General features: G+C 36.8%; 1 protein-coding gene across 3 annotated transcripts in view; it reads right to left on the reverse strand.

Annotated features, from left to right (window-relative positions):
- Positions 1-1,633: 1,633 nt before the first annotated feature.
- The window catches only part of FYB1 (FYN binding protein 1), a 67,354-nt gene continuing 47,957 nt past the window's right edge, over positions 1,634-21,030 (reverse strand). For 2 of the 3 annotated variants that reach the window (XM_069775732.1, XM_069775733.1), the window contains exons 7-19: positions 20,677-20,794; positions 18,266-18,422; positions 15,939-16,083; positions 13,029-13,057; positions 11,777-11,846; positions 11,078-11,218; positions 10,378-10,409; positions 9,190-9,298; positions 7,715-7,820; positions 7,242-7,404; positions 2,692-2,725; positions 2,003-2,034; positions 1,634-1,887 (exon numbers count right to left, since the gene is read on the reverse strand). In XM_069775732.1, the coding sequence (XP_069631833.1) occupies positions 1,865-1,887; positions 2,003-2,034; positions 2,692-2,725; positions 7,242-7,404; positions 7,715-7,820; positions 9,190-9,298; positions 10,378-10,409; positions 11,078-11,218; positions 11,777-11,846; positions 13,029-13,057; positions 15,939-16,083; positions 18,266-18,422; positions 20,677-20,794 (1,159 nt within the window). In that variant the 3' untranslated portion in view covers positions 1,634-1,864. The remainder of the gene's footprint in view (positions 1,888-2,002; positions 2,035-2,691; positions 2,726-7,241; positions 7,405-7,714; positions 7,821-9,189; positions 9,299-10,377; positions 10,410-11,077; positions 11,219-11,776; positions 11,847-13,028; positions 13,058-15,938; positions 16,084-18,265; positions 18,423-20,676; positions 20,795-21,030) is intronic. The other variant, XM_069775734.1, reaches the window with a different exon arrangement.

Consider the following 21,030-nt stretch of genomic DNA (forward strand, 5'->3'; position numbering starts at 1 on the left):
TTTCTAAATATCTGTGTTTCCTCTTAGTTCTTTGGCATATCACTAATTTGATGCAGATACCCTCTTGAATGCCCCTGAAAAAGAAAGAAACCTCCAGCAGTGACATCGCCAAATAGCCAGACGCATTCATTGTACTTAATATACAAGGTCATGTTTTAAATTTGGGTGCTGGTACTGATGTTTACACATAAAATTGGTATTGTGTGCCTGGATGCTGGTTGAATAGCAAATATAGAACAGGAAACTCAAGTCTGCATATAGCTTTTCAGTGTATTATCAGTGATTTTAAATACAGTATAAAATAGCTTATAGGCTATTATCTCTACAGCTAATTTTATGTTTGATATCCCCATAGCATTATACCTCCTTAGAGATTTACTCTATTTTGAATCATCAGTAAAAGGCACTTGTGTGAGATGAAATCTCAGCGCCACTGAAGGTAAGACCAAAACTCACTAGCTTCAACAGAGCCAAAATATTCTATAACCTGAATTCACTAGCTTGCTACATTGCACTGGTTTGCACAGAGTACCTTACTTCCCTTGAGGGTTATAGGAGACTTGATTATCAAGAGGAGTTTCTTACACTGATCCAGCCACATTGGTCATCACAGGTTTTTGATTGTCTTGCACTATAGCAAAAGCATCACACATTACAAATACATGTTCCATTTTCTGCACATGTTCATCCTCTTTATTGGGAGTTCACTGTAAAGGTCTTTTGATTTTCAGTGAGTTCTGATATATAAGTGCAAAGTGATCGTTATTATGATTCATCCATTCATTTTACTTTGATTTGCTACTTGCTCATTCAGAGAACAGCATCACCAATGATCTTTAGGAATAAATGCTGTTTCTACAATGGGTAAGCATGGAAATGTTTCATTTCTATACTCTTATTTAGCCAAGTCTAGTGTAAAATATAGTACTTAGAAGAAAAAGATATTGTCAAAATGGTGTGATAAATATATTTAGTCTAGATGTTTTTCCCAACCAGTTTATCATCAGTTTATAGGTCCATTTTAATGCCTAAATTACTATAGTGACAACATATCTTCAAACTAAGCAGAAACTAAATCTTAACCTAAACGTTCTGAATATATTTTGAGCAACACTATACTGTGAAGTAGACTCTTCTACGGTTTATATCTCAGAGTGCTGTATGTAACACATATAACATTGTTACAATTTTACTATTAATATTAGTCAAAAAGTACCTACAAAATGGTCAAATAAATTTTAGAAAATGGTTTTCTATCACTAGTACAATGTAGAAAGAGAAATTTCAGCCATCATGGTGCATGGCTGTGCATGTCAGTGTAGCTAACGCTGTTGCAATTGGAATGGCAGGTCAGCAATGTATTGTCTTCTCTGATGCCCACTTTTGATTTCCTGTTTTCACAACAGGATGTTATCACCAAAGGAAGCATTTCTTTTCAGGATACTGTCCTCCCCAGATGGCAGTCTCTGGTGTTTAATAGACCAGAGCCAGAGTAAAACCTGTTCCCAGGGCTTGTTGTCCTCTGTACCCTTAATAGATGTGAATTGGTCTCTTTGTGTATAGCTAATTGAAGAACTGTTTTTACACGGACTGTCACAAATGTTGAAAGGAAGTGGAAAATTATAACCTTAACTTTAGCTCATGTTCCCTGAATTTTAATTGCTCAGATAAATGGCAATATGAATGTCATACAAAGCAAGGGAGGAGAAAAACCTGAAATCCTAAAAAAGGTTAATGGTACATTTATAAGAGTGTAACCAATTAACTTGTAATCAGCTTTAGTGACTTCTCTTGCTTTCACCATTAGGAAGTCCGAAGTAGATTTTGATCTTCAATGAAGCTCTAACTTGCATAGAATTCTGCATCAGTCATTATCATAGATGCAATCTGAAATGGAAATAAAATGCAAAAAAATTAATATTGTGTAGTATTTCAACTCAAAGATAATGTTATTTGGTGTAATTGAATATAGTTATTGTATTGTTTGAAATGTTCAACATACCATCACCAATATCATCGTAAATCTCCCCATCACTGCAAGTAAAGAAAGAAAAATAATGTATTTTAAAATTGAGACATCAGATATATGTTACTATTTGCAGGCAGATACATTAACATTAAAAGTTAGATGTCTGTATAAGGGTTTGCAGGCCTCAATTCTAAAAGTGATATCTGATTTGATATTTCAGGGTCTAACATAAAGCCCACTGAAGAAAATGGAAAAGCTTTCTGACAAGAGTTTTGGATTAGAATCTAAATGCTGAACTCCATGCAATTATTCAGAGCAACACTGAGCCAAATCTGCTCAATCCCAATAAGACCGAAATAAAAATAAACCTAAAGAAAAATTGGTCCATTTTATTTAAACATTTGAAAATTACATCAATACACTTAATCACATTAATGTACAGTTCAGTAATAGATTCTAGTACCAATGATGCTTAATTTATGTAATTTTTCATGGTTTAAACCAAAGTTTATGGTTAAGCAAAGCGGAATGGGGCCCTGGAAGATTTCCAGCATGGATGTATGTGACTAGTTCTTCAGAATTCTGAACTCCATTAAAATAACTTAATTTGCAGGACTAGAATGACAAACTAAAATAATTACATTTCACTTTTATTTAACAAATAATTCAGAACAAAATTGAGTGTTACAACAAATTTTTCAAAAAGATCACTTTGTACTTACTTCTCAACTAAATTGCTTCTCAGAACATAGCCATCTGTAAAATTGAAATTATATGTATTTAAGTTAAATGAAAATATTCATCTTATTTCTTCTGTTGCTAGCACTAGTGAAATGCAGTTTTCCTCTTTCAGGTATTTCAGAAACAACGACATAAAAGATAGATAACAATATACAATGGATATGTACTCAAGGAAAATTTAGGTATGTCCAGTTTTAGTTTTAATTATTCTTATTTGCTTGTTTAGTATAACATAGTGCCTTAGATAGGGAATCAGAATATTACAGTAGCTCCAAGAGCAGTTAGACATCTACTGTGCCGGGTACTTTACATATTCATAAAATGTTATTTCTCTTGTTTCGTTGCAATAGTTTCCATTGTGTACAAAACTAGCGCTGAAAGGAAAAAATACTAAAACAGGTTATGCAAGATTAGATTTTCATCTTACATTTTAGTTTCCTGGTTGCATGAGAGGGGTGTGAAACAATAGCTATTAAGTTATAGTACAGTTCACAAACTATAGCACAAAAATGTGGTATAATAATAATAATAATAATAATAATATATTAATATATATAATAATCGCATAATAATATTTATAATAATGAATAACAGAAATATGTATAGTTTTCTACAGGGACAAAAATATCTTTCAAGATGTGTACACTAATTATTTATCATTAACTGTAATTGTTTAAAAAATTTTAACTGTATCATATTGATAAGAACTGTTTATATAGATAAGGGAAATACCTTAGAAAAGCTACTCACTGGTGAATTATTCTATTACTCTGTTGCATTACTAATGAAATCAGATAAACTACACATACTCTTCTTCAATATATTTAATCTCTTGAAAAAATTACTTGCTGTCTTTGGTAAAAGATACCTACTGAAATACTTGTCAATTGGTATAACATACACAAGCAAAGAGAAAGCCATAACAATAATTACATATTTGCAGATAAACATTAGTATGTTGGTACAAAATTAGGACAGTTCTAAGGAAGAAATATGATCTTCTGTTATATTGAAATTACTAGGTAAGTTTCCTTCTTTTATTCATTAGGAGGCTTAAATGGTCATGCTAAAATGACAGGGTTTAGTAATTCATACACAATTCATAGGTCTTAGAATAAATTTATTAGCTTGACTTGTTAAGTTCCTTGAATTCTTGGAGCTGGTACTCCTCCATGTACTTAGAGGAACCATTATATAGCACAGAAAGTATCAGTTTTCTGCTAGTGTTTCTGGTGGCGATCTTTCAGGTCAGTCTAGCTGAATCCCCAGGTCCTACTGTTTCACCTTAAGGAATTGTTTCCTCCTTCACATGAATTTTTCTTTTCTGATACAAAACACATGAAAGTATCTTTTCTTTTTTCAAATGCATAGTAATAGCCAGCTAAAGAATCTCATATTTTGTGTTAAGCATTTTTTACATGCAAGCCCTAATTTTATTCTAACGGAAATTGCCCTTTTCGAGATCTGTAACCTTACTAGCAGGGCAAACCTTCCCTTGTAAATTGGCGTCAGACACAATGAACTAGTAATGTTCCCAAAAGCTGCTGAATTATCACAGTCTTCAACTGGCCAATGTTTTGATATATAAAAATTTCCTGTGATTCCTATTGGAATATTGGAGAAGTTGTCTGACAAGACTAATATCCCAAATCATCCTGCAAATAGTAGTAAGTAACTAATTCTTATATACAGCTTTTCTTCATAATGAAACATTTGCATAATTCATTTTAATTTGGTGTATTTCCATCTTAAAATAGGTACATGTCAGATACTGCTACAAATTTCAAATGCAAATAAGTTTTTTTCCAGAATATGTTATATATAAAGTAGATTAGCGATTTGCTTTGTGAAGGCCATAATACGTTAAAAACACTGCATTTTTAAAGAAAACATCTGTCTTGTGCTAGAGCTGAAGGTTGCCTAAAAACGCATTCTTTTCATGTGATAATATTTTATTTGACACTAATTGCTTTAGCTTTTGCTTAAGACTTAACAGTTACATAAATAAAAAATTATTTCTATGCATTTAATATTTGATTGCAGCAACATAAGATAAAATTTGCTTGATTTGCCTGGTTTTATATCTTCAGGGTCATGAAGATTTGGTAATTACATAAATTCTATTATAACTTCTGCCTACTAAAAATGTTAGCGTGCAGGTAATCTTCAATAGTCAAAGAACCCGGTGCTGTGGATTGTCAGTCACCTGTGTATTCCCTCAGGCTGATTGCAAGTCAGTACACATAGGGAAAGCTCTGTCTATTCAGGATATTCTTAGCTTTGTTGTCTTTCCTCAGATTATCTGGGATAAAGGCATGGAAATTGATTTTTTTTTAAAGATGTCATCTTTTTAAAATTCTCTTTAAGCAGAGTCCAATAATTTCCAGAACTCCTGAAGTCTTCTGGGAATCATTTTAAAACATTTGGCTAATCTAATCTTCTCTGTTTCTTCTTTTCATTTGCTCATGTCACATACCTGAAAGCAAAATTTCTTTGCTTACAGTGATTGTGTACAAACACAGTGTGCTTGCAAGCAAGATGTACATGTGACAGTCCTCCTCCTGCTGCAAAGCATAATCTAGGTTCTTCTGACAGTCCCTAGCCCCTAAATATGTGGGAGATACAGCCCCTGCTGATCTCACACTCTTTCAAATTTACTAATCCAAAATTACATGTCAAAAATTTGAGTTTCTAATTTATTCATATTTATGTGGCTTCCATAATAGGGAAAAAGGCAGCAGGTCAGCACAGTCCATCTTAATTACTTAGCACCACTGAAAGCTTTAACACATAGGGCCAGCTGCTCTCTGACAGTGTAACAGAAGCTTAGAGAGGACACAACTTAAATTTTCAGGCACTGAAGTCCATTTATATCCTATTGTTTAAGCAAAATCTATGAAAGTGAATTGAAAGTTTTCGTGTATTTCAAAAGGTATGTGGGTCAGAACAAGGCAACAGAAGGAATTTGAGAAGGTAAATGAGAGTCAGTTCCCTGTTTCACTTTTGAAATTTCAAATCAATTCATGACAAATAAAATAAGTAATAGCAGAATACATTCCTAAGATCATCAGCCCTTGCTTAAAAAGGTGGGAAAACATTATAATGTAATTTTGTTTAACTGCCATGAGTAGAGGCATGAAACTGTAGAAGTGCTTCATAAGTTAACAAGCAAATGGAAGAATTCATGTGCAAGAAAGTAACTAAAACATCTTTAATTGTTGATTTTCAGTCTATCTGTCCTTCAAAAGGTAAAATCATACCTTTAAGATATGAGCAACTAGAGCAACTAGAGCAAATAACCAAAACTGTCATGCACTTAACAAAAGTAGGATTCAAACTTCACTAATTAATGTGAAAATTGACAGAGATCTATTCAGAGGTTTTCGGGGAGAATATTTTTATTTGTTCTTTTATGCATAGCAAAACAGTAGCTCCTGTCACTATTTGAAAGGCTTTGAAGACTATGTGAGGAAAACAGCCAACATGAACTACTTTCTACTTTGTTATTAGCTTGGTTCAAAAAATGCAGCATTGAAAGCTGCTCTTTGGGAAGTGGCTACACTAGTGCAATCCATATTTTGAAAAACATGCGTGTCATTATGCAAGAAATTCTTCCTCACTCTGCAGGCCTGCCAGGAAGAAGGCTATACTCCAGACTGTAACAGCGGAGTACAGAGGGGTAAAAAATAGAAGGAAGGTGACTGAATCCCCTTCAGAGGTTTATGGCATTGGACTGTTTTCTACATGGGTCAGAGGTAAAAAGAAAAGGTGAATGGAAGGATGCTGCTACTTTGAATGTAGCCTGTTCCTACACAAAGTGAATTTTCATTAGGAGATTTGAAAAGTGTTGTAGCAGAAGCACATTAAGATACTGAAACCAGCAATAGATGGTCCAGACTTCTCCAAAAATGCAAAAACTTCTGCCAATGCACACCCTGGCCAAGGGTTTCAAGAAACACTGAAAGGCATCACACAGCTCCCCAAAAAAGCAGGCATGCCAGTGACGACATATGCCTTGGAACAGCTAGGGGCTGGGGGAAAAATCCGAAGCAGTTTCATCCCCAGCCTGTTGAAAATATTAAACTCCATCTCTGGCAATCCAAAATGAGAATATTGTAATTGATTTTCCCTTGGCTGCACTCAGTGGGCAAGTGCTTCCCAGAGATGCAGCAAGGATTTTACTTTTACTAGCTTCTGTGTGTTCTCATAGCTATACTCTTTTTGGCAAATAGAGGGAGACAGAAGCAACAAAAACATCTGCTAATCTTAGCTGATGCAAAGTAACTAAGTTGTCCTTTTTCTCACATTTGGTATCTCTTGTCTATTAGAGTTCTTATTTTTTTCAAGGCAAGCCGCTTTTAAAACACAATAATAAAACAACAACAATCTACCTCTTGTCAACCACCAGGCAAGGAAAAAGACAAGTACTAGGCTCTGCTTTAATATGACAGGGAAGAGGGTTTTTTACACGTCCTCACTCAATCATAATCTAACAATTTGATTTGTACTGCAGCTTTTCAATAAAACTTACATTTTCCTTCTTCATTCCTGCACAGGACCTTGGTATCATCTGTACTTTCTATAATTTCAAGAGACTCCCCTGGTTTAACTTGTAAGTCTTTAGATCCCCATCTTCGGTGGGGCAAATCCTGGACTGTGGTGGTAGAGTACAGAACTTTAATTTCACCTTCAAACTGCAAAAATAAAATAAAGAGACGGTGGTTTGAAAACGTCAATGTAAAGCTTATGATCATGTATTTTTTAGACCAATATATTCCCATTTATTCCTAAATTTTTGAAAATTAGGCAAATACTTGTTTGTGATATGTAGTATATGCCCATGCTTGCCATTTGGACTTACAAATGCTCAGACCACTATTTTACAAGCAGTAATACTTTAGCTTTCAAAGGCAAAATAATGGATTATTTACAGATTAGGGGTTACAAATTAGAGGACAGCATACAGATATTTTAGTCTTTATGTTTTATGTGAAAAAAACTTACTTTGAACTTTTTTCTGAACTCCTTCTCTTCTCTTTCCATCTTTTTAAGCTTTTGTGCATCTTTTTCATCTGATTTACTTTTTGCAAGGCTTGGTGATTTTGATGAACTAAAGCAAGAGGTTACAGATAAAAACAAAATTAGCAACACATCTGAGGTATTGGCAACCTTTGTGATAATTTTAGTGAAAATGCACTTGCCTTCATGTGTCTTTAGTATGTTTTTGTTGCTGTACAAAACTAATATGGATAATACAATACAGATTTGATTTCAAAAGAAATAAAAAGTTGGGGTTGTCTTTTCCTGCTTTTCTCTTTTAATGAGTTCTGATGTTAATATATGTATCATCACATAAGTGAATATGGAAAATTATTCAAAGTATCTAGTTGCTACAGCAATGAGAACTTTACATCTACCAAAAATTGTTTAGGTGAATGATACCCATCACTGTAGAATCTCTAGGCAAGGAGCAATTTTTGTGAAGTCTACATACATTTGGGCAATAGGCTGAATAACATGTCCCACTGTGAAGGCAGCTGGAACATCTTTGCCTTTCATACAGTAGCTGTGTTAGTCCTATGTGCCCATAGAAGACCTTGCTATACCAGGGAATCCGCAGTACATGGCCCATTTCAAGTTCTGTTGCTTTTTCCACATCCCTGATGCTGTTGACTTGTACCAATGAGTATGGAAGGGTTTCACGCCCTAACTGCCCTTCCTGATGCTGTACCTGGGAATTTAAAGTCTGACTCTACTTTTTGATCCTTCCTGATCTCTGTAGGAGTTGTGGATGACAGTTTCACTGATGATGAGTATATGTATGTGTGTGAACTAACCTAGATTTAGGTTAGGAGGGCCATGTATTTTCCTTTGGATACACAGTTCAAAGAGTTCTCTCTGTTTTAATGCCTCCAGTCTAGATTATTGTAGTGCACTCTGTAGCTCCACCTGAGTGGAGTTAGTGACAACAGAATGTGACATGTTGCAGTCATCTTCACAGATGCATCTCTGCTCATAACACATCTGTGCTCCAGAAATGGTCATAACTTCCTGGTCCAGGGATAAAAGTTTTCCAAGTTGAACTTTACACCTCCAGATGTATTTCATACTTATAACACCTTTATCTCCTTTTCTCTTAAAATACTGCAGCAGCTGAGATCAAGTACTTATCCTAACAGTCCCCAAATTTTGATAGGAAGAGGACTGTATGCAGAGAATCTACAATGAAGTACCTTCAGGCCATGCATTCATTTCTACCTCTTGTCCATCAGGGACTGAATTTGTTGAAACTCAAAGCATGCTTATTTATTCTGTAGTCTAATTATTATTTCAATCTAAAATGGAGGCAGGGAGCATTCAACGGCCATTGTCAATAGTAGTGTTATGAGAACTAGAAAACACGACAACACCAAATAAAGCATACATTAGCAGCAAACTGCCTCTAGTAAATACTCTGAAAATGTTTTACAGTGTATTACAGATTTCTAATCAGGGGAATAATTCCCATTTCCACTTGCTTGAGTTCAGGTGGTGGAGGAGGGAAGTCTGAAGAATCTACATCATCATAAACATCATTGTCTCCACAATCTGAAACAATAGTGTTTAAAAGAATGGAAAATTATTATGTGATCCTTGAGTAGCAAATACATTATATTACAATCTATGGTAGTGTAGCTAAGTTGACAAGAAATTATGGCAAGTACTGTAGCCATTTACCATCTATAGTAACTGTGAGTTCTCTGTTTCGCACAATCTACTGTGCAAAAAAACCACCAGCCAACCTTTTCAGAGTAAGACTCTTTATTAATAGGTATTCACTGATATTTTAATCTTCTTAGGCTGAAGCAAGTTTTAGCACATGTTGGCTAATGCAATAGCCTTTAATCTTAATTTTAATTAGTTCATTTCCCACTGTGTTGCATCAAAGTATATTTATGGAGTCTGATTTTAATGTGCATTCAGGCACTCCTATAGCACGCTGGTCAATGCAATGTTGCTTAGAACGTTCATACGTGGATATGTATCACATGTATGTTAGTTTTTAGGCCATCTTGCAATGCCAAAGCAGTGGAAAGAATTCTTACCCCAAAAATATACTTTGAATCACATTCAGCATATTTGTAGAGAGGAAGCAATTTTTCAACTCATCAAATCAATGGCTAGAAAAATCAAAGCAGGAGATAAAAGGTTTAGAACTCAGTTCAGGCAACAGCCTCAAAAATTGTAAGAACTTGCTTTTTATTCCATGGCCGGGCTGATATTTATGAATATATGTTATCTTAAGAAGCCACTGCAAGTGATAAATAAAACCAACAAGCACCTCTTTTTACTTTTGATGTCTTGCATTAAATGCTTGTTTCCAAGTGTATCTGTTCATACTTAATGTCAAATAAAATGAACTAGTGGAAATCTTACATAGAAAAATCATTACTTCTTAAAAAATACATTAAATTGTTTTCTAGAGAGCTTGCAATATATATTTATCTCCTTGTCTGTAGCCAAATCAGTCACAATATTTGAAATTTGTTTGCTGGAACTGGTTAAGCAATGGGAAATCCTGTTTCCTTCCTTGGGTGTATTTTTGTGACTAGCATGATACAGAGTAATATATACAGAAAAAAGGATCAGGAATCAATATGGAGACTGAACAATAGGCTATTAATTACCTTTTCCAAACTGCTTTGTTGAAGGAGACATGCTGGAAAAACAAGATGCTCATTAAGTATTTATATCACATTAATAGACTTTTGCATCATTTAAATAATTTAAAAAACTTTCAACACAAGGACTCCAAGTAATCTCCAGACATTTTGAAGCTCTGCTGACACCAGCAATACTCATGTACTACATGTATTTTTACCACTGAAACAAAGTGGTTCAGAACTGAACAAGAGAAGTAAAAACACCAGCTGCTGATCTAACCTCTAGGCAAAGTGGGTACAAGACAATCTTTGCATTTTTCTATTTGGCATATTATTCCTAAAATTTGGATTAATGGGACTAGATTTACCAGTTTATTTCAGCCACGTTGTAATGCTGAGCAAAGTACTTTTAAACTGAGGATACAGCAAACTTACATCACCACAGTAGCACAAAGATAATGGATTATTTTGATGTTCTTCACCGAAAAAAAAATTTGGTATATTTTAGTTACCAGACTTATGCAACAAATACAGCTTGTTAAAAGAATAATTATATTATGCAGGTGAGAAGAAAGGAGGTCAGTGTTTTTGCAGAAAAGTATCATCCTGAGCTGCAATTTGATGCATGATTCATTAGGCTGCTGTGAGAACATGTTAGTAGCACGTAATCAATGCTTTATTAGAATTAGTTAATGTGTACTGTGATTTCCTGGCAGACTCTTACAACAAATCTCCATTATCTTCTGCCCCATTGACTTTGGTTGTTTTTTCTCGTACACTTTTCTTTTTGCCATCTTTGACCTTTAGCCTCTTCAAGATTCCCCAGGACCAGATATCATTCTTATCTTCACCCTGTGATACAGACCTTTGGAGTATGCATGCAATTATCACAATGTAAAGTGTAACATTCTTTTTAAAAGGTCCAGTTTAAATTCTCCATTGATGCACATAATTCTCATTAATGCCAGCAATGTATATACCACAAGGTGAGTACACTTACCTAAATGCTAAACTCTAAAATGCTAAACTAGAAATATGTTTGTTAGGTCATTTGTAGATATTGAGACATATTCATGGGTATAGCTATTAATCTAGTAGCTTACTGTTTCCATGTTGTTACTCAGCAAGCTAGCATTTCAGTTTGTTGTTTTCGTTTCAGAGCTATTCTGTCTAGTTGGGGATTTGGGGATTTTCATGATTGCAGCTGCTTTTGCTGACATACCAAAATTAATTACAGAACAGAACTCCTCCAAAAAACCAAAGAATCCCTTTTTTTTCAGCTTCACAAATCCAACCTGAGGTATACCCACTTGCTGGTCATCCTAATACTTGCTAATTATTATGCCTAATTCAAAAATACTAAAAACTGAAATGAAAACACTCTGTTAAAGAAGCAAATTATTTAAATTATATAAAAACATACCTAGTTACAGCATCTTCATCATCAATCCCATCGTAAATTTCTTGATCAGAAGGAGGAGGTGGGAACATCTCTTTAACAGATCAAACAGTGAATTAATGCATTTACATTTAATGCTTCTGAAAAGGGTATTCATTACTGGCCTCTTAAGTATGTCAGATGTGTGTGCAGTTTGTGCAATATCCTTGCAAATGGAATCTTTCTGTAAACGAGCATGGCTCATTTATTAAAACAGTGATTTAGACTTATCCCAGTTGGGAATGCCATCCACAGCATTTAAATGGGGCACTGCCAATCGCAAGAACATGAATACTAAAAACAGATGCACTGACACTGTATTCGATGAAATTCTAAATTGCTGATTTTGGCCCAGTCATTATGATGACTGATGACTTTTAAATTTTTGTGGGCAACTGGAGTGATGTTTGGAGATGTCAGACCAACATTCTCAGCAAGTGACGTCTTGTGTTCATCCACAGAAGCCAGAGGCAAGCGCAATGTAAGCTCCCCATTCTGGTCTCAGTTCTGACCTTTGAGCCCCACCTCCTTCAGTGCAGGGTTAGCTCAGTTTCCATGTCCAATTCTAGCCACTGGTCAGAGTAATCACTGAAATCTGTACTTAGCTGGCAGCAGCTTCATTCACCATTGCCAGGGAATGCTTCTGCCATGACTAGTATCTAAACTCTAAGCTGAGAAGATGAGCTGTGCTCTTGTGATCAACAGAGAATGCTACATAAATATATGTGCTGCCAAAGGGGAAACTGGGTTTGAATGTGTGGTCTTGACAGTGTGAAACTGCTCCAGTGATACTGGTTAGGACTCCAGAATATCGCTGAAACTGAAGTTCTCCTTAGCTCTGTCAGCAAAATGCAGCTTTAATTGGTAGTATTACTGACTATTTCAGAACTGGATTTATCCTGAACAAAACCTCTTGGTTGTGTTAATATTTTGCCAATTATATCTGTGCTATTTTGTGGGAAGATTTACCTTCACAAGCAAAAAAATTAAAGTTTTGTCATCTTCTGGCATGCTTCTGATTCACAGTATCTGAAGACAAAACTTCTGTCTCACCCAAGTTCCCATAGGTGGAAAGAAAGTTAATTTGGCCACTATACTTCCTTATTTGTTGTCTGTTAGCTAACATCTAGCATGCTTATGGATAATTACTGCACTATCTGGAAGCTGCAGAGGTCTGGATTTGAAGGTAAGAAGTACACAGGAACAATTGCCCCCCCAAAGTATATGTAGAACTTACTTCCAGCTCCACTGCGACCACCACTCTGACTGGAAAAGAAGATGAGACATTTTAGAGAAAATCAGTCATCCTTTGGTAAAAGAAAACACCATGATCACCCATCACTTTTGTAGTTATTAATTCTAAACTTTTTGGCTTTGGCACTTGCCTGCATTGCCAGGTGAGCACTACAAATTCTGCACTGAAAGCTCAGGTACATGCTTGTGTGTTCTATATGGGCAAAACCTAAATGTGTCAGTTCTTTTTTTCTCTCTGTTTTTACCACACTCATGCCAATTTCTTACAGTCAAATACCAGTTAATTCTCACTAATGCTAAAGAAAATGTGTCATCTAATTCATAAATGAACTAGCGCTTAGATGAGGAGAGATTCAGGTAAAGCAGAAAAAAATACTCTGTTTTTTTTTTCCTTGGAAAGAATTCATAACAATTCAGAAAAGAGGATTTTAAGATACCATTCACAGTGATTCAAAGGGGAGTAAGAGAGAGCATTATCAATACCATCTTTAGTTAACATTAAAAAAAAAAGACAGTATTTTGCAAGTAAAGCTGTGAAGCAAATTCTCTGTTTGCATAAATCAATGCAGATATTTCAAGCCCATGTAGGTGCACATTTTCATATGAGCAGAACATTCAGTCTTAATTTTTAGTAATTGTTAGCAACTGTTAGCAATTTCCAATAAAGTGTAATTTTCAAGGAAATGCAAATTGATGTCTACAGTAATGTTTTAACATATTGAGAATATATTTAATATTCCTGTTGATAACTTTAAACTAAAGTACAAAATATGACTTAGGATCATAGGATAATTCATGTTGGAAGGGATCTCAGGAGGTAATGTAGTCAAACTTGATTGGAATAAAAATATAATCTGACTGAACACTACACAGTGCCTCCACACCCTTTAGATTCATCCCTTATGAGGAGATTTTCTTGAGATGGAATGGTAAACCAATGAATTTATTGCTCAACTAGCTTTCTTTGGGTGATGCTTTAAACCTCTAACTGCATGTTTCTAACATTTCAAGGATTCCATAGTAGCCCAGTGTTCTAACAATAACTGAAAAAACCCCCGATAGGTTCACAGTAGCTGAGATTATTTCCAGGTCAGAGCCTTACTTAAACTTACACATCAAAATAAGATATTTGTTAAACTCTTGTGCCAAGAAATCCTGAAACACAACAGACCTAGTCACTTATTAATTTTGGAATATTAACAATACTACCAATAATGAGATAATACTATTTGGTCAAGAGCCTTTTTTTTACTATGGCATTCTTACAGTGGTTTCAAAACATGTTGATGTATGTCAGACCTTCCAACAATTCATGGTCATGAACTGAACAGAATGCTATTAATCACTAGAGAAGATAAAAATGTCAAAATACAGCTTAAAGGATTTAACAAATCTGAGCCATTCATTCACCCTTCCAAGTTTCTTACACTGTTATTTTAGTATGCAACAGGGTAAGTATTCTTGTTTGCTTTTGAATTCAATAAATTTTCTAAATTCCTTGCATTGAGGTGGTTAATTGTAACGCTTGCCATACTGAAAAGGATTGGCCAAAGATACTCCTGCAATGAAGTACCTAATGCTCAGATTAGCTAAAACCTAGAACTACTAAAGCAAATCTTCTGGCTAGGTTACGAGCTATGAGACCAATGTTCAGGGAGCAAAACTGAAACTGAGCAACCTGGAAATATATCAGATACAAAACTATATTGGTTGCTTAAAGAACACCAGCCTGAAGGTAGATCTTTCCGAGCACTGTCTCTGGAGCTCATGGGGATGTTCTAGCAGCTGAGGATCCACTGCAGCCAGCTGCACTCCCTTTATTCCACGCAGGCCTCTAAGTTATGGTGCTGGGAAGCAGTGAAAGCAGGTGTAATGGCTGAATGTTTCAAGATGGTTGTCCTACACATTGAAATCCTCTATACCTGTATGCAGATCTCTTATTTGCATGCTGGGGTATGTGTTTCTGCACATCAGGACATGTAATGGAGAATGAGCACTGGTTTGTTGCACCACATGACAGAAGCAGACTTTTATGTGAGGTCAGGTAACAGAGGTACCGCCGTCATGTTGGGTCATATGATAGCCTTGACTCTCGTCACAAGATCACTGGGATATTTCCCTTCCAGCAAGTTTGGTACACTGCTGAAGACAGCACTTCTCTAGCTGCAGATCTATCTGATGTGAAAAACACAGGACATTGAAGTAGAGAGTCTGCAGTGTAGCACTGCATTGCAAATAAACGTGAGACTGTGCCATAGAGGAGAAGCTTCTGATGAAGTCAGAAAAGTATAGCTCATATCCATCTCATGGGATTTCAGAGGGCTTATTTACAGGATTATACACATTAGCCACATGCTCTTCTGAAGGGCCATCCTAGTCATGCTTCCAGAAGTCCCTTCTCTTCAAAAGGAAAGAGGTAGTAAGGCTCATAGTTAGACTCATAGTAATACTCGAAAGCAATGAGGGTGGTCAGTTCTCCACTGCAGTGAGTCTTTCCAGGGCTTTTAAAGTCTTTTGTTCTTGCATATTAGAAAAGGCAGTATGTGACTTCAAAAGACAGAACAAGAAAAGAGAGTGAGGGAAGAGAAATAAACTTCCTGCAGGTGATTTGTAATCCTGCATGGTGTGCATTTCATTCTCTTTTGGACTGTAATGCTGTAGGTTCTCTTCCAATAGTATGGATTCCTCCTGAGTATGAGTGCTTATAGATGCTGGATTCCAGAATCAGTTCTTCTTCCTCTGACTACTCCAGTTTGAATAGCTCAGTTACATGTTTCTCATACAAATGGCTGTTCTATTGTGACAAGAGTCTGCTTTGTTTTTGTAAAACTTCCCCTGACTAGGCTGACTGGGGTGAATCACTGGCTCCTTTTCATGCATTCCTCATACGTACCTGCTAATAATGTCCTGCTCTCCAACATCATCATACACTTCTTGGTCACTCTCTGGATGTGTCACAGCAGCTCTGGTAGGTGGTTGTTGCTTTCTTCTTAAAGAATCATAATCAATCTCCACCATGGTTGTTTTAATGTATCCATCTAAATGAATGAAACCATATAATTAGGCAGAGATAGTTTTAAAGCTCATGGTAATGAGGTGAGTTTAACAGAAGGTTCAGAATCAGTGATTGAATTGTTTTTTATGATCTTTGAAAACTTTCAAAGAAATGTCTCATTCCAAGCAGCCTCAGTTTGAGTCTCTGTCTACACAGATACAAATCTCAGATCTGTCTCAGATCGCCCCCCAAGCCCTCCTCAGCTGGTGTTAACTTCACCTTTATTTGCTTCTCAGCTACAGTAGAAGAATTTTCTGTGCAGACTTCAGGAATCATGGGGCAAGCTCCCTTTCTCAGCTAACCTTGGGACCACTGCAGTCTCATGGCATATTTCAGGGCAGTCCACAAGCTAAAAATTCTGACAGGTCATTAGGAGGGAGAGACACTTTGTTGGCATTGATTTTGCTTCAGGTTGGTAGACATGCTGCAGCTGCATTGCTATCCTCTTGTCCCTAGATCTTTGCTAAAAAGATCTGTTTATATCCTTGGGTGCAACGGCTCAGAAGAAACCTGTAGCAGAGCCGTTGGCCTGAGATTGGGAACTCTGTCTCTCTGCTGAGGGCAATTTTAGACAGGTGTACTCCCTGTACGGAAGAAAGCAGGAATGGATTTTCTCAAAGGTGAAAAATGCTCCTGCATTTCTTGAAAATGGAAAATCCCCCGCTGCACTGCTTCTGGGTGAACACAGTTTTTAGCGTGCTTCCCCTCAAATCTGCAACATGTTGATTTTTTTCTTTTATTTAAGTGATAAGAAGTGATTTTCCTCTGTTATTTGGTCTTCTTCACAGACCATTACTGGCCTGTGAACACTGAAGGCTGAAGCATTGGTGAAACAAACTGGGCTGTACCATTGATACTTGTCAGTGAGAAGACTTGTACAGCTTGCAGTTTTGCTGAGGCAAGAACTGGTTTATGAAAAATAAATTAATTAAAGGTAAATTAATTAATTGACTGCACATACTCAAGAAAATACCCTTCTCCCAGCCTTCACCAAGATTTGTTTTCCTACGTGCAAAACTTCAAAGTATCACAAAAAAGCTGATATTGGAACCTATCTCTTGAGATCATCTTGGCCAATTCCCCTGCCCGAGCAGGATCTGATAGAGCAGGTTGCTCAGGACTATGTCCCATCAGGTTTTGAAGATCTCCATGGCTGGAGACTCCACAACCTCTTTGGGCAACCTGTTCCCTTGCTTGGTCACCCTCACAGTGAGTAAGTGTTTCCTGATGTTCAGACAGAACTTCATATGTTTCAGTCTGTGTCTATTGCCTCTTGCACTGTCACTGGGCACTACTGGAAAGAGCCTGGCTCCATCTTCTTTACACCCTTTCATTAGATATTTATGAACAATTATAAGATCGATCTCCCCAAGCCTTCCATTCACCAGGCTGAACAGCCCCAGCTTTCTTAGCCTCTCTTCATATGAGACATGTTCCAGTTCCTTAATGTCTTTTTACATCCAGCACTACAAAGTGCTTAGCTGGTATTGTCCAGTTCTACAAGTGTGAACTCTCTTAGTGAACTTACTGTCATTTTAGTCTCCTTAAAAATCAAGCAAGTGCTTTTAATAGTTTCCATTGATTTTATGGATCAGCCTTTTAAGGTCTTGGCTATAACCCAGGAACCAGATCATCAACCCTTTATCATACTCATAGATCCACTGATGATATTTATACAATTAGAGAAACATCTTGGATTTCAGACAAAATAAAATCTAGAGATAAGTTAGAAACTTTCCATAGGAATAGGAACAAGACAAACACTTAAAAAAGGACCTTATATTCTCTGCTTCTCTTTTAGGAACACCTGTGTTATTTTTAATACAAAAACATGAAAAAATGTGATCCTTGTTACTTGCACGGAGCCAAGTTCTGATGTTATTTGAAGGCTGACATGGAATTACCTCTCAATAGGCCCCTGAAGATCCCAACATGTTGTTCCTAACTTATTCTAGTGTCTGTAGATGTTACATTATGTTGTACAATAACTTCCTACTATGAACTAAGCCTTGCATGCCAGCTAAGGACAGGAGGGTGAGTTGTGGTAATTATTTACTTTGATGGCCAGTGACTCAGCCTTGGTAAGGCTACTGCTTGGTGTAGTGCACACATTTGCTGTCATGCAGTGAAAACATTCAGGAGCACAGTGAAGAAACAGAACTCACAACATCCTTTTATCCTGCCCAGCCACTTTCCTTCTGGGTTGTCTGTGAGGCGAATGATTTCAATCTCATCCCCCTGTTTGACAGTCAGCTCATTCTTCCCTCCCTTGTGGTCAACACAAGCTCGAGCGTGATGAAGGACTTGGACGGGTCCTGTTAACTGCAGAGAAGAAGCAACAAAAGAAATCACAGATGGAAGTTCTTTCCCAAACATTCAGACAAAACAGAAAATAACTGTAATGATGATTATTTGTTTCACTGACATTTAAAATAGCCTAGGCAAATAAACAGAAAAGCATCACTCTTGTTCCTAACTACCCAGTTTAAATTAATAACCAGGTATGAAAAGAGCATAGCAGTAGAGCAGCTGAAGGAGTGACTGGCAAAATCACAGAAATACAAAGACTAAAACCAGCAGGCTAACCTATGGAGCCTTTCACAGTTTCACAAGACAAACACATATTTAATTCCTGTGGGTACCTCCATGTGGTTCCAGCTGAACTACTCATAGGATGATAGAATGATAGAATCGTTTAGGTTGGAAAACACCTTTAAGATCATCAAGTCCAACCATTAACCTAGCACTGCCAAGTCCACCTCTAAACCATGTCCCTAAGTGCCACATCTACACGTCTTTTGAATACCTCCAGGGATGGTGATGACCACTTCCCTGGGCAGCCTGGTCCAATGCTTGATAACCCTTTTGGTGAAGAAATTTTCCATCACATCTGATCTAAGCCTCCCCTGGTGCAATTTGAGGCCATTTCCTCTCATCCTATCACTAGTTACTTGATAGAAGAGACCAATACCCGCCTCACTACAACCTCCTTTCAGGCAGTTGTAGAGAGCGATAAGGTCTCCCCTCAGCCTCCTTTTCTCCAGGCTAAACAACCCCAGTTCCCTCAGCTGTTCCTCATAAGACTTGTGCTCCAGACCCTTCACCAGCTTTGTTGCCCTTCTCTGGACACGCTCCAGCGCCTCAATGTCTTTCTTGTAGCGAGAGACCCCAAACTGAACATGGTATTTGACGTGTGGCCTCACCACTGCCGAGTACAGGGGGATGATCACTTCCCTGCTCCTGCTGGCCACACTGTTTCTGATACAAAACAGATGAGTAAATGTTCATTAACATAAATAAGTCTACCACATAATGTTCTGTGTTTGCATTTCTACTCTATAAATGATCCCAAAGTACTCATGAGAGATGATCACACTGTTTACTGGAATTCTGGATTCTCTTTGGGAGATCTTTAGTATATGTTATGAAGAAACCACTTTGGATTTTAGTATCTGTGCCTTTAAGATATATGTGATCTTGCAAAGGCATGTGGCTGTTGGCAATTACAGACTAGCTCAGGAATATCTATCCTGTATATGTGGTGAAGAAATGGGAAAGAAAATGTGCACTAAAATATATTTGTTTGCATTTAAGAATAATAACATACTTTAATGGCCGCAAGAGAGCACTATGCAGTCTGAAAGCACTCTGTGGACTAATGCCTACACTTCACAGGAGTAGTCTGAAAAACAGAGTTGGGACCCGAGAAATGCCAGCTAACCCACTATTATTAACTATTAGTATTTTCCTTTAATATTTGCTCCTCAACTCATGTTAGTCTCTCCACAGCAGAACAAGATGTGAGAGAATCACCATGGCTTTACTGTGTACAGAGCATAATAGGAAGAAAAACAAAGCTTCCCATTATGTTCAATAACACTGAAGGAAGCACAGCGGAGCATTGTGAACAGGCATTAGTTAACAAAAAATGACTGGCAGATTTGTAAACTGTGGTAGTATGCTGATCACCAGCTCTATAAAAATGATATAAAAAGAAAGAACTGTCTCATTATTTAGCCCCTAGACTTTGACAGTGACTGTAGCTCCCCTACATGTGCCCTATTCCCTTCCTCCCCATTTAGGCTGGAAGTCCCTTTAGGACCCCTTAGACCAAGGCAAGGGCAATCTCTTGCAATATATTGTTGAAATCTCTTAAGGGCTGGATACTGTTCTATTTGACTCCAGTGAAGCAAAACCCACTAAATATATGGGATCCAATTCCCAGTTTTATTAAGGTCTTCTGATGCTATTCTAGTAATGTAAATGCTTTTTAAATAGAAAAGTGAAAGGAAATGTTTTTTAAGGATTTTTTACATAGAAAGAATGTGAGAAAGGAATTTAACGAAACTATGTAAGCACTGAAAAAATGTCTTTGCCCTCAGTACAGAGTCTGAAGTCAAGCATCTGCCAAACTTAAAAGGGTAGTTTAAACCTTTGTTCAGAATTTATCCAGGTGCTTGATCTACTTACCATAACAAATAGTTCTGTAGCCAGCTGAAAAATGTGTTTTGAACTCAACAATGCTAAATAAAGCTTCTTACATGTCTTTGGCCAGATTACAAAGCAAAAAGCTTACTTTGAATCTCTTCCTTAGTTCCTGCTCTTTCTTTTCTTTTTCCTTCTGTTCTTTCTTCTCTTGGTCCATTCTTCTCTTTTCTTCCTTGTCTCGCTTCTTCTCTCTTCCCTTTGGTGTTCTGAAAGTGCATTGCCAGGACTGAATGTAGCAGTGACACAGATCTCACTAGAGCTTTCTTACCCAAGGTTAACAAAGAACTACATGTGATGGAAGAAGACTTCTGCCAGTGAAATCAAAGCTACAGATTCTAAACCCTAGTGTGGCTGCAACAGATAGAGGAAGCAGCCCTTTCTTTTATATTACATATATAATTTAAAGTAGCTGTCCTCAAGAGGACAGTATGCTAGAAAACGT

This window comes from Haliaeetus albicilla, chromosome Z (assembly GCF_947461875.1).
Source record: "Haliaeetus albicilla chromosome Z, bHalAlb1.1, whole genome shotgun sequence".
Taxonomy (NCBI): domain Eukaryota; kingdom Metazoa; phylum Chordata; class Aves; order Accipitriformes; family Accipitridae; genus Haliaeetus; species Haliaeetus albicilla.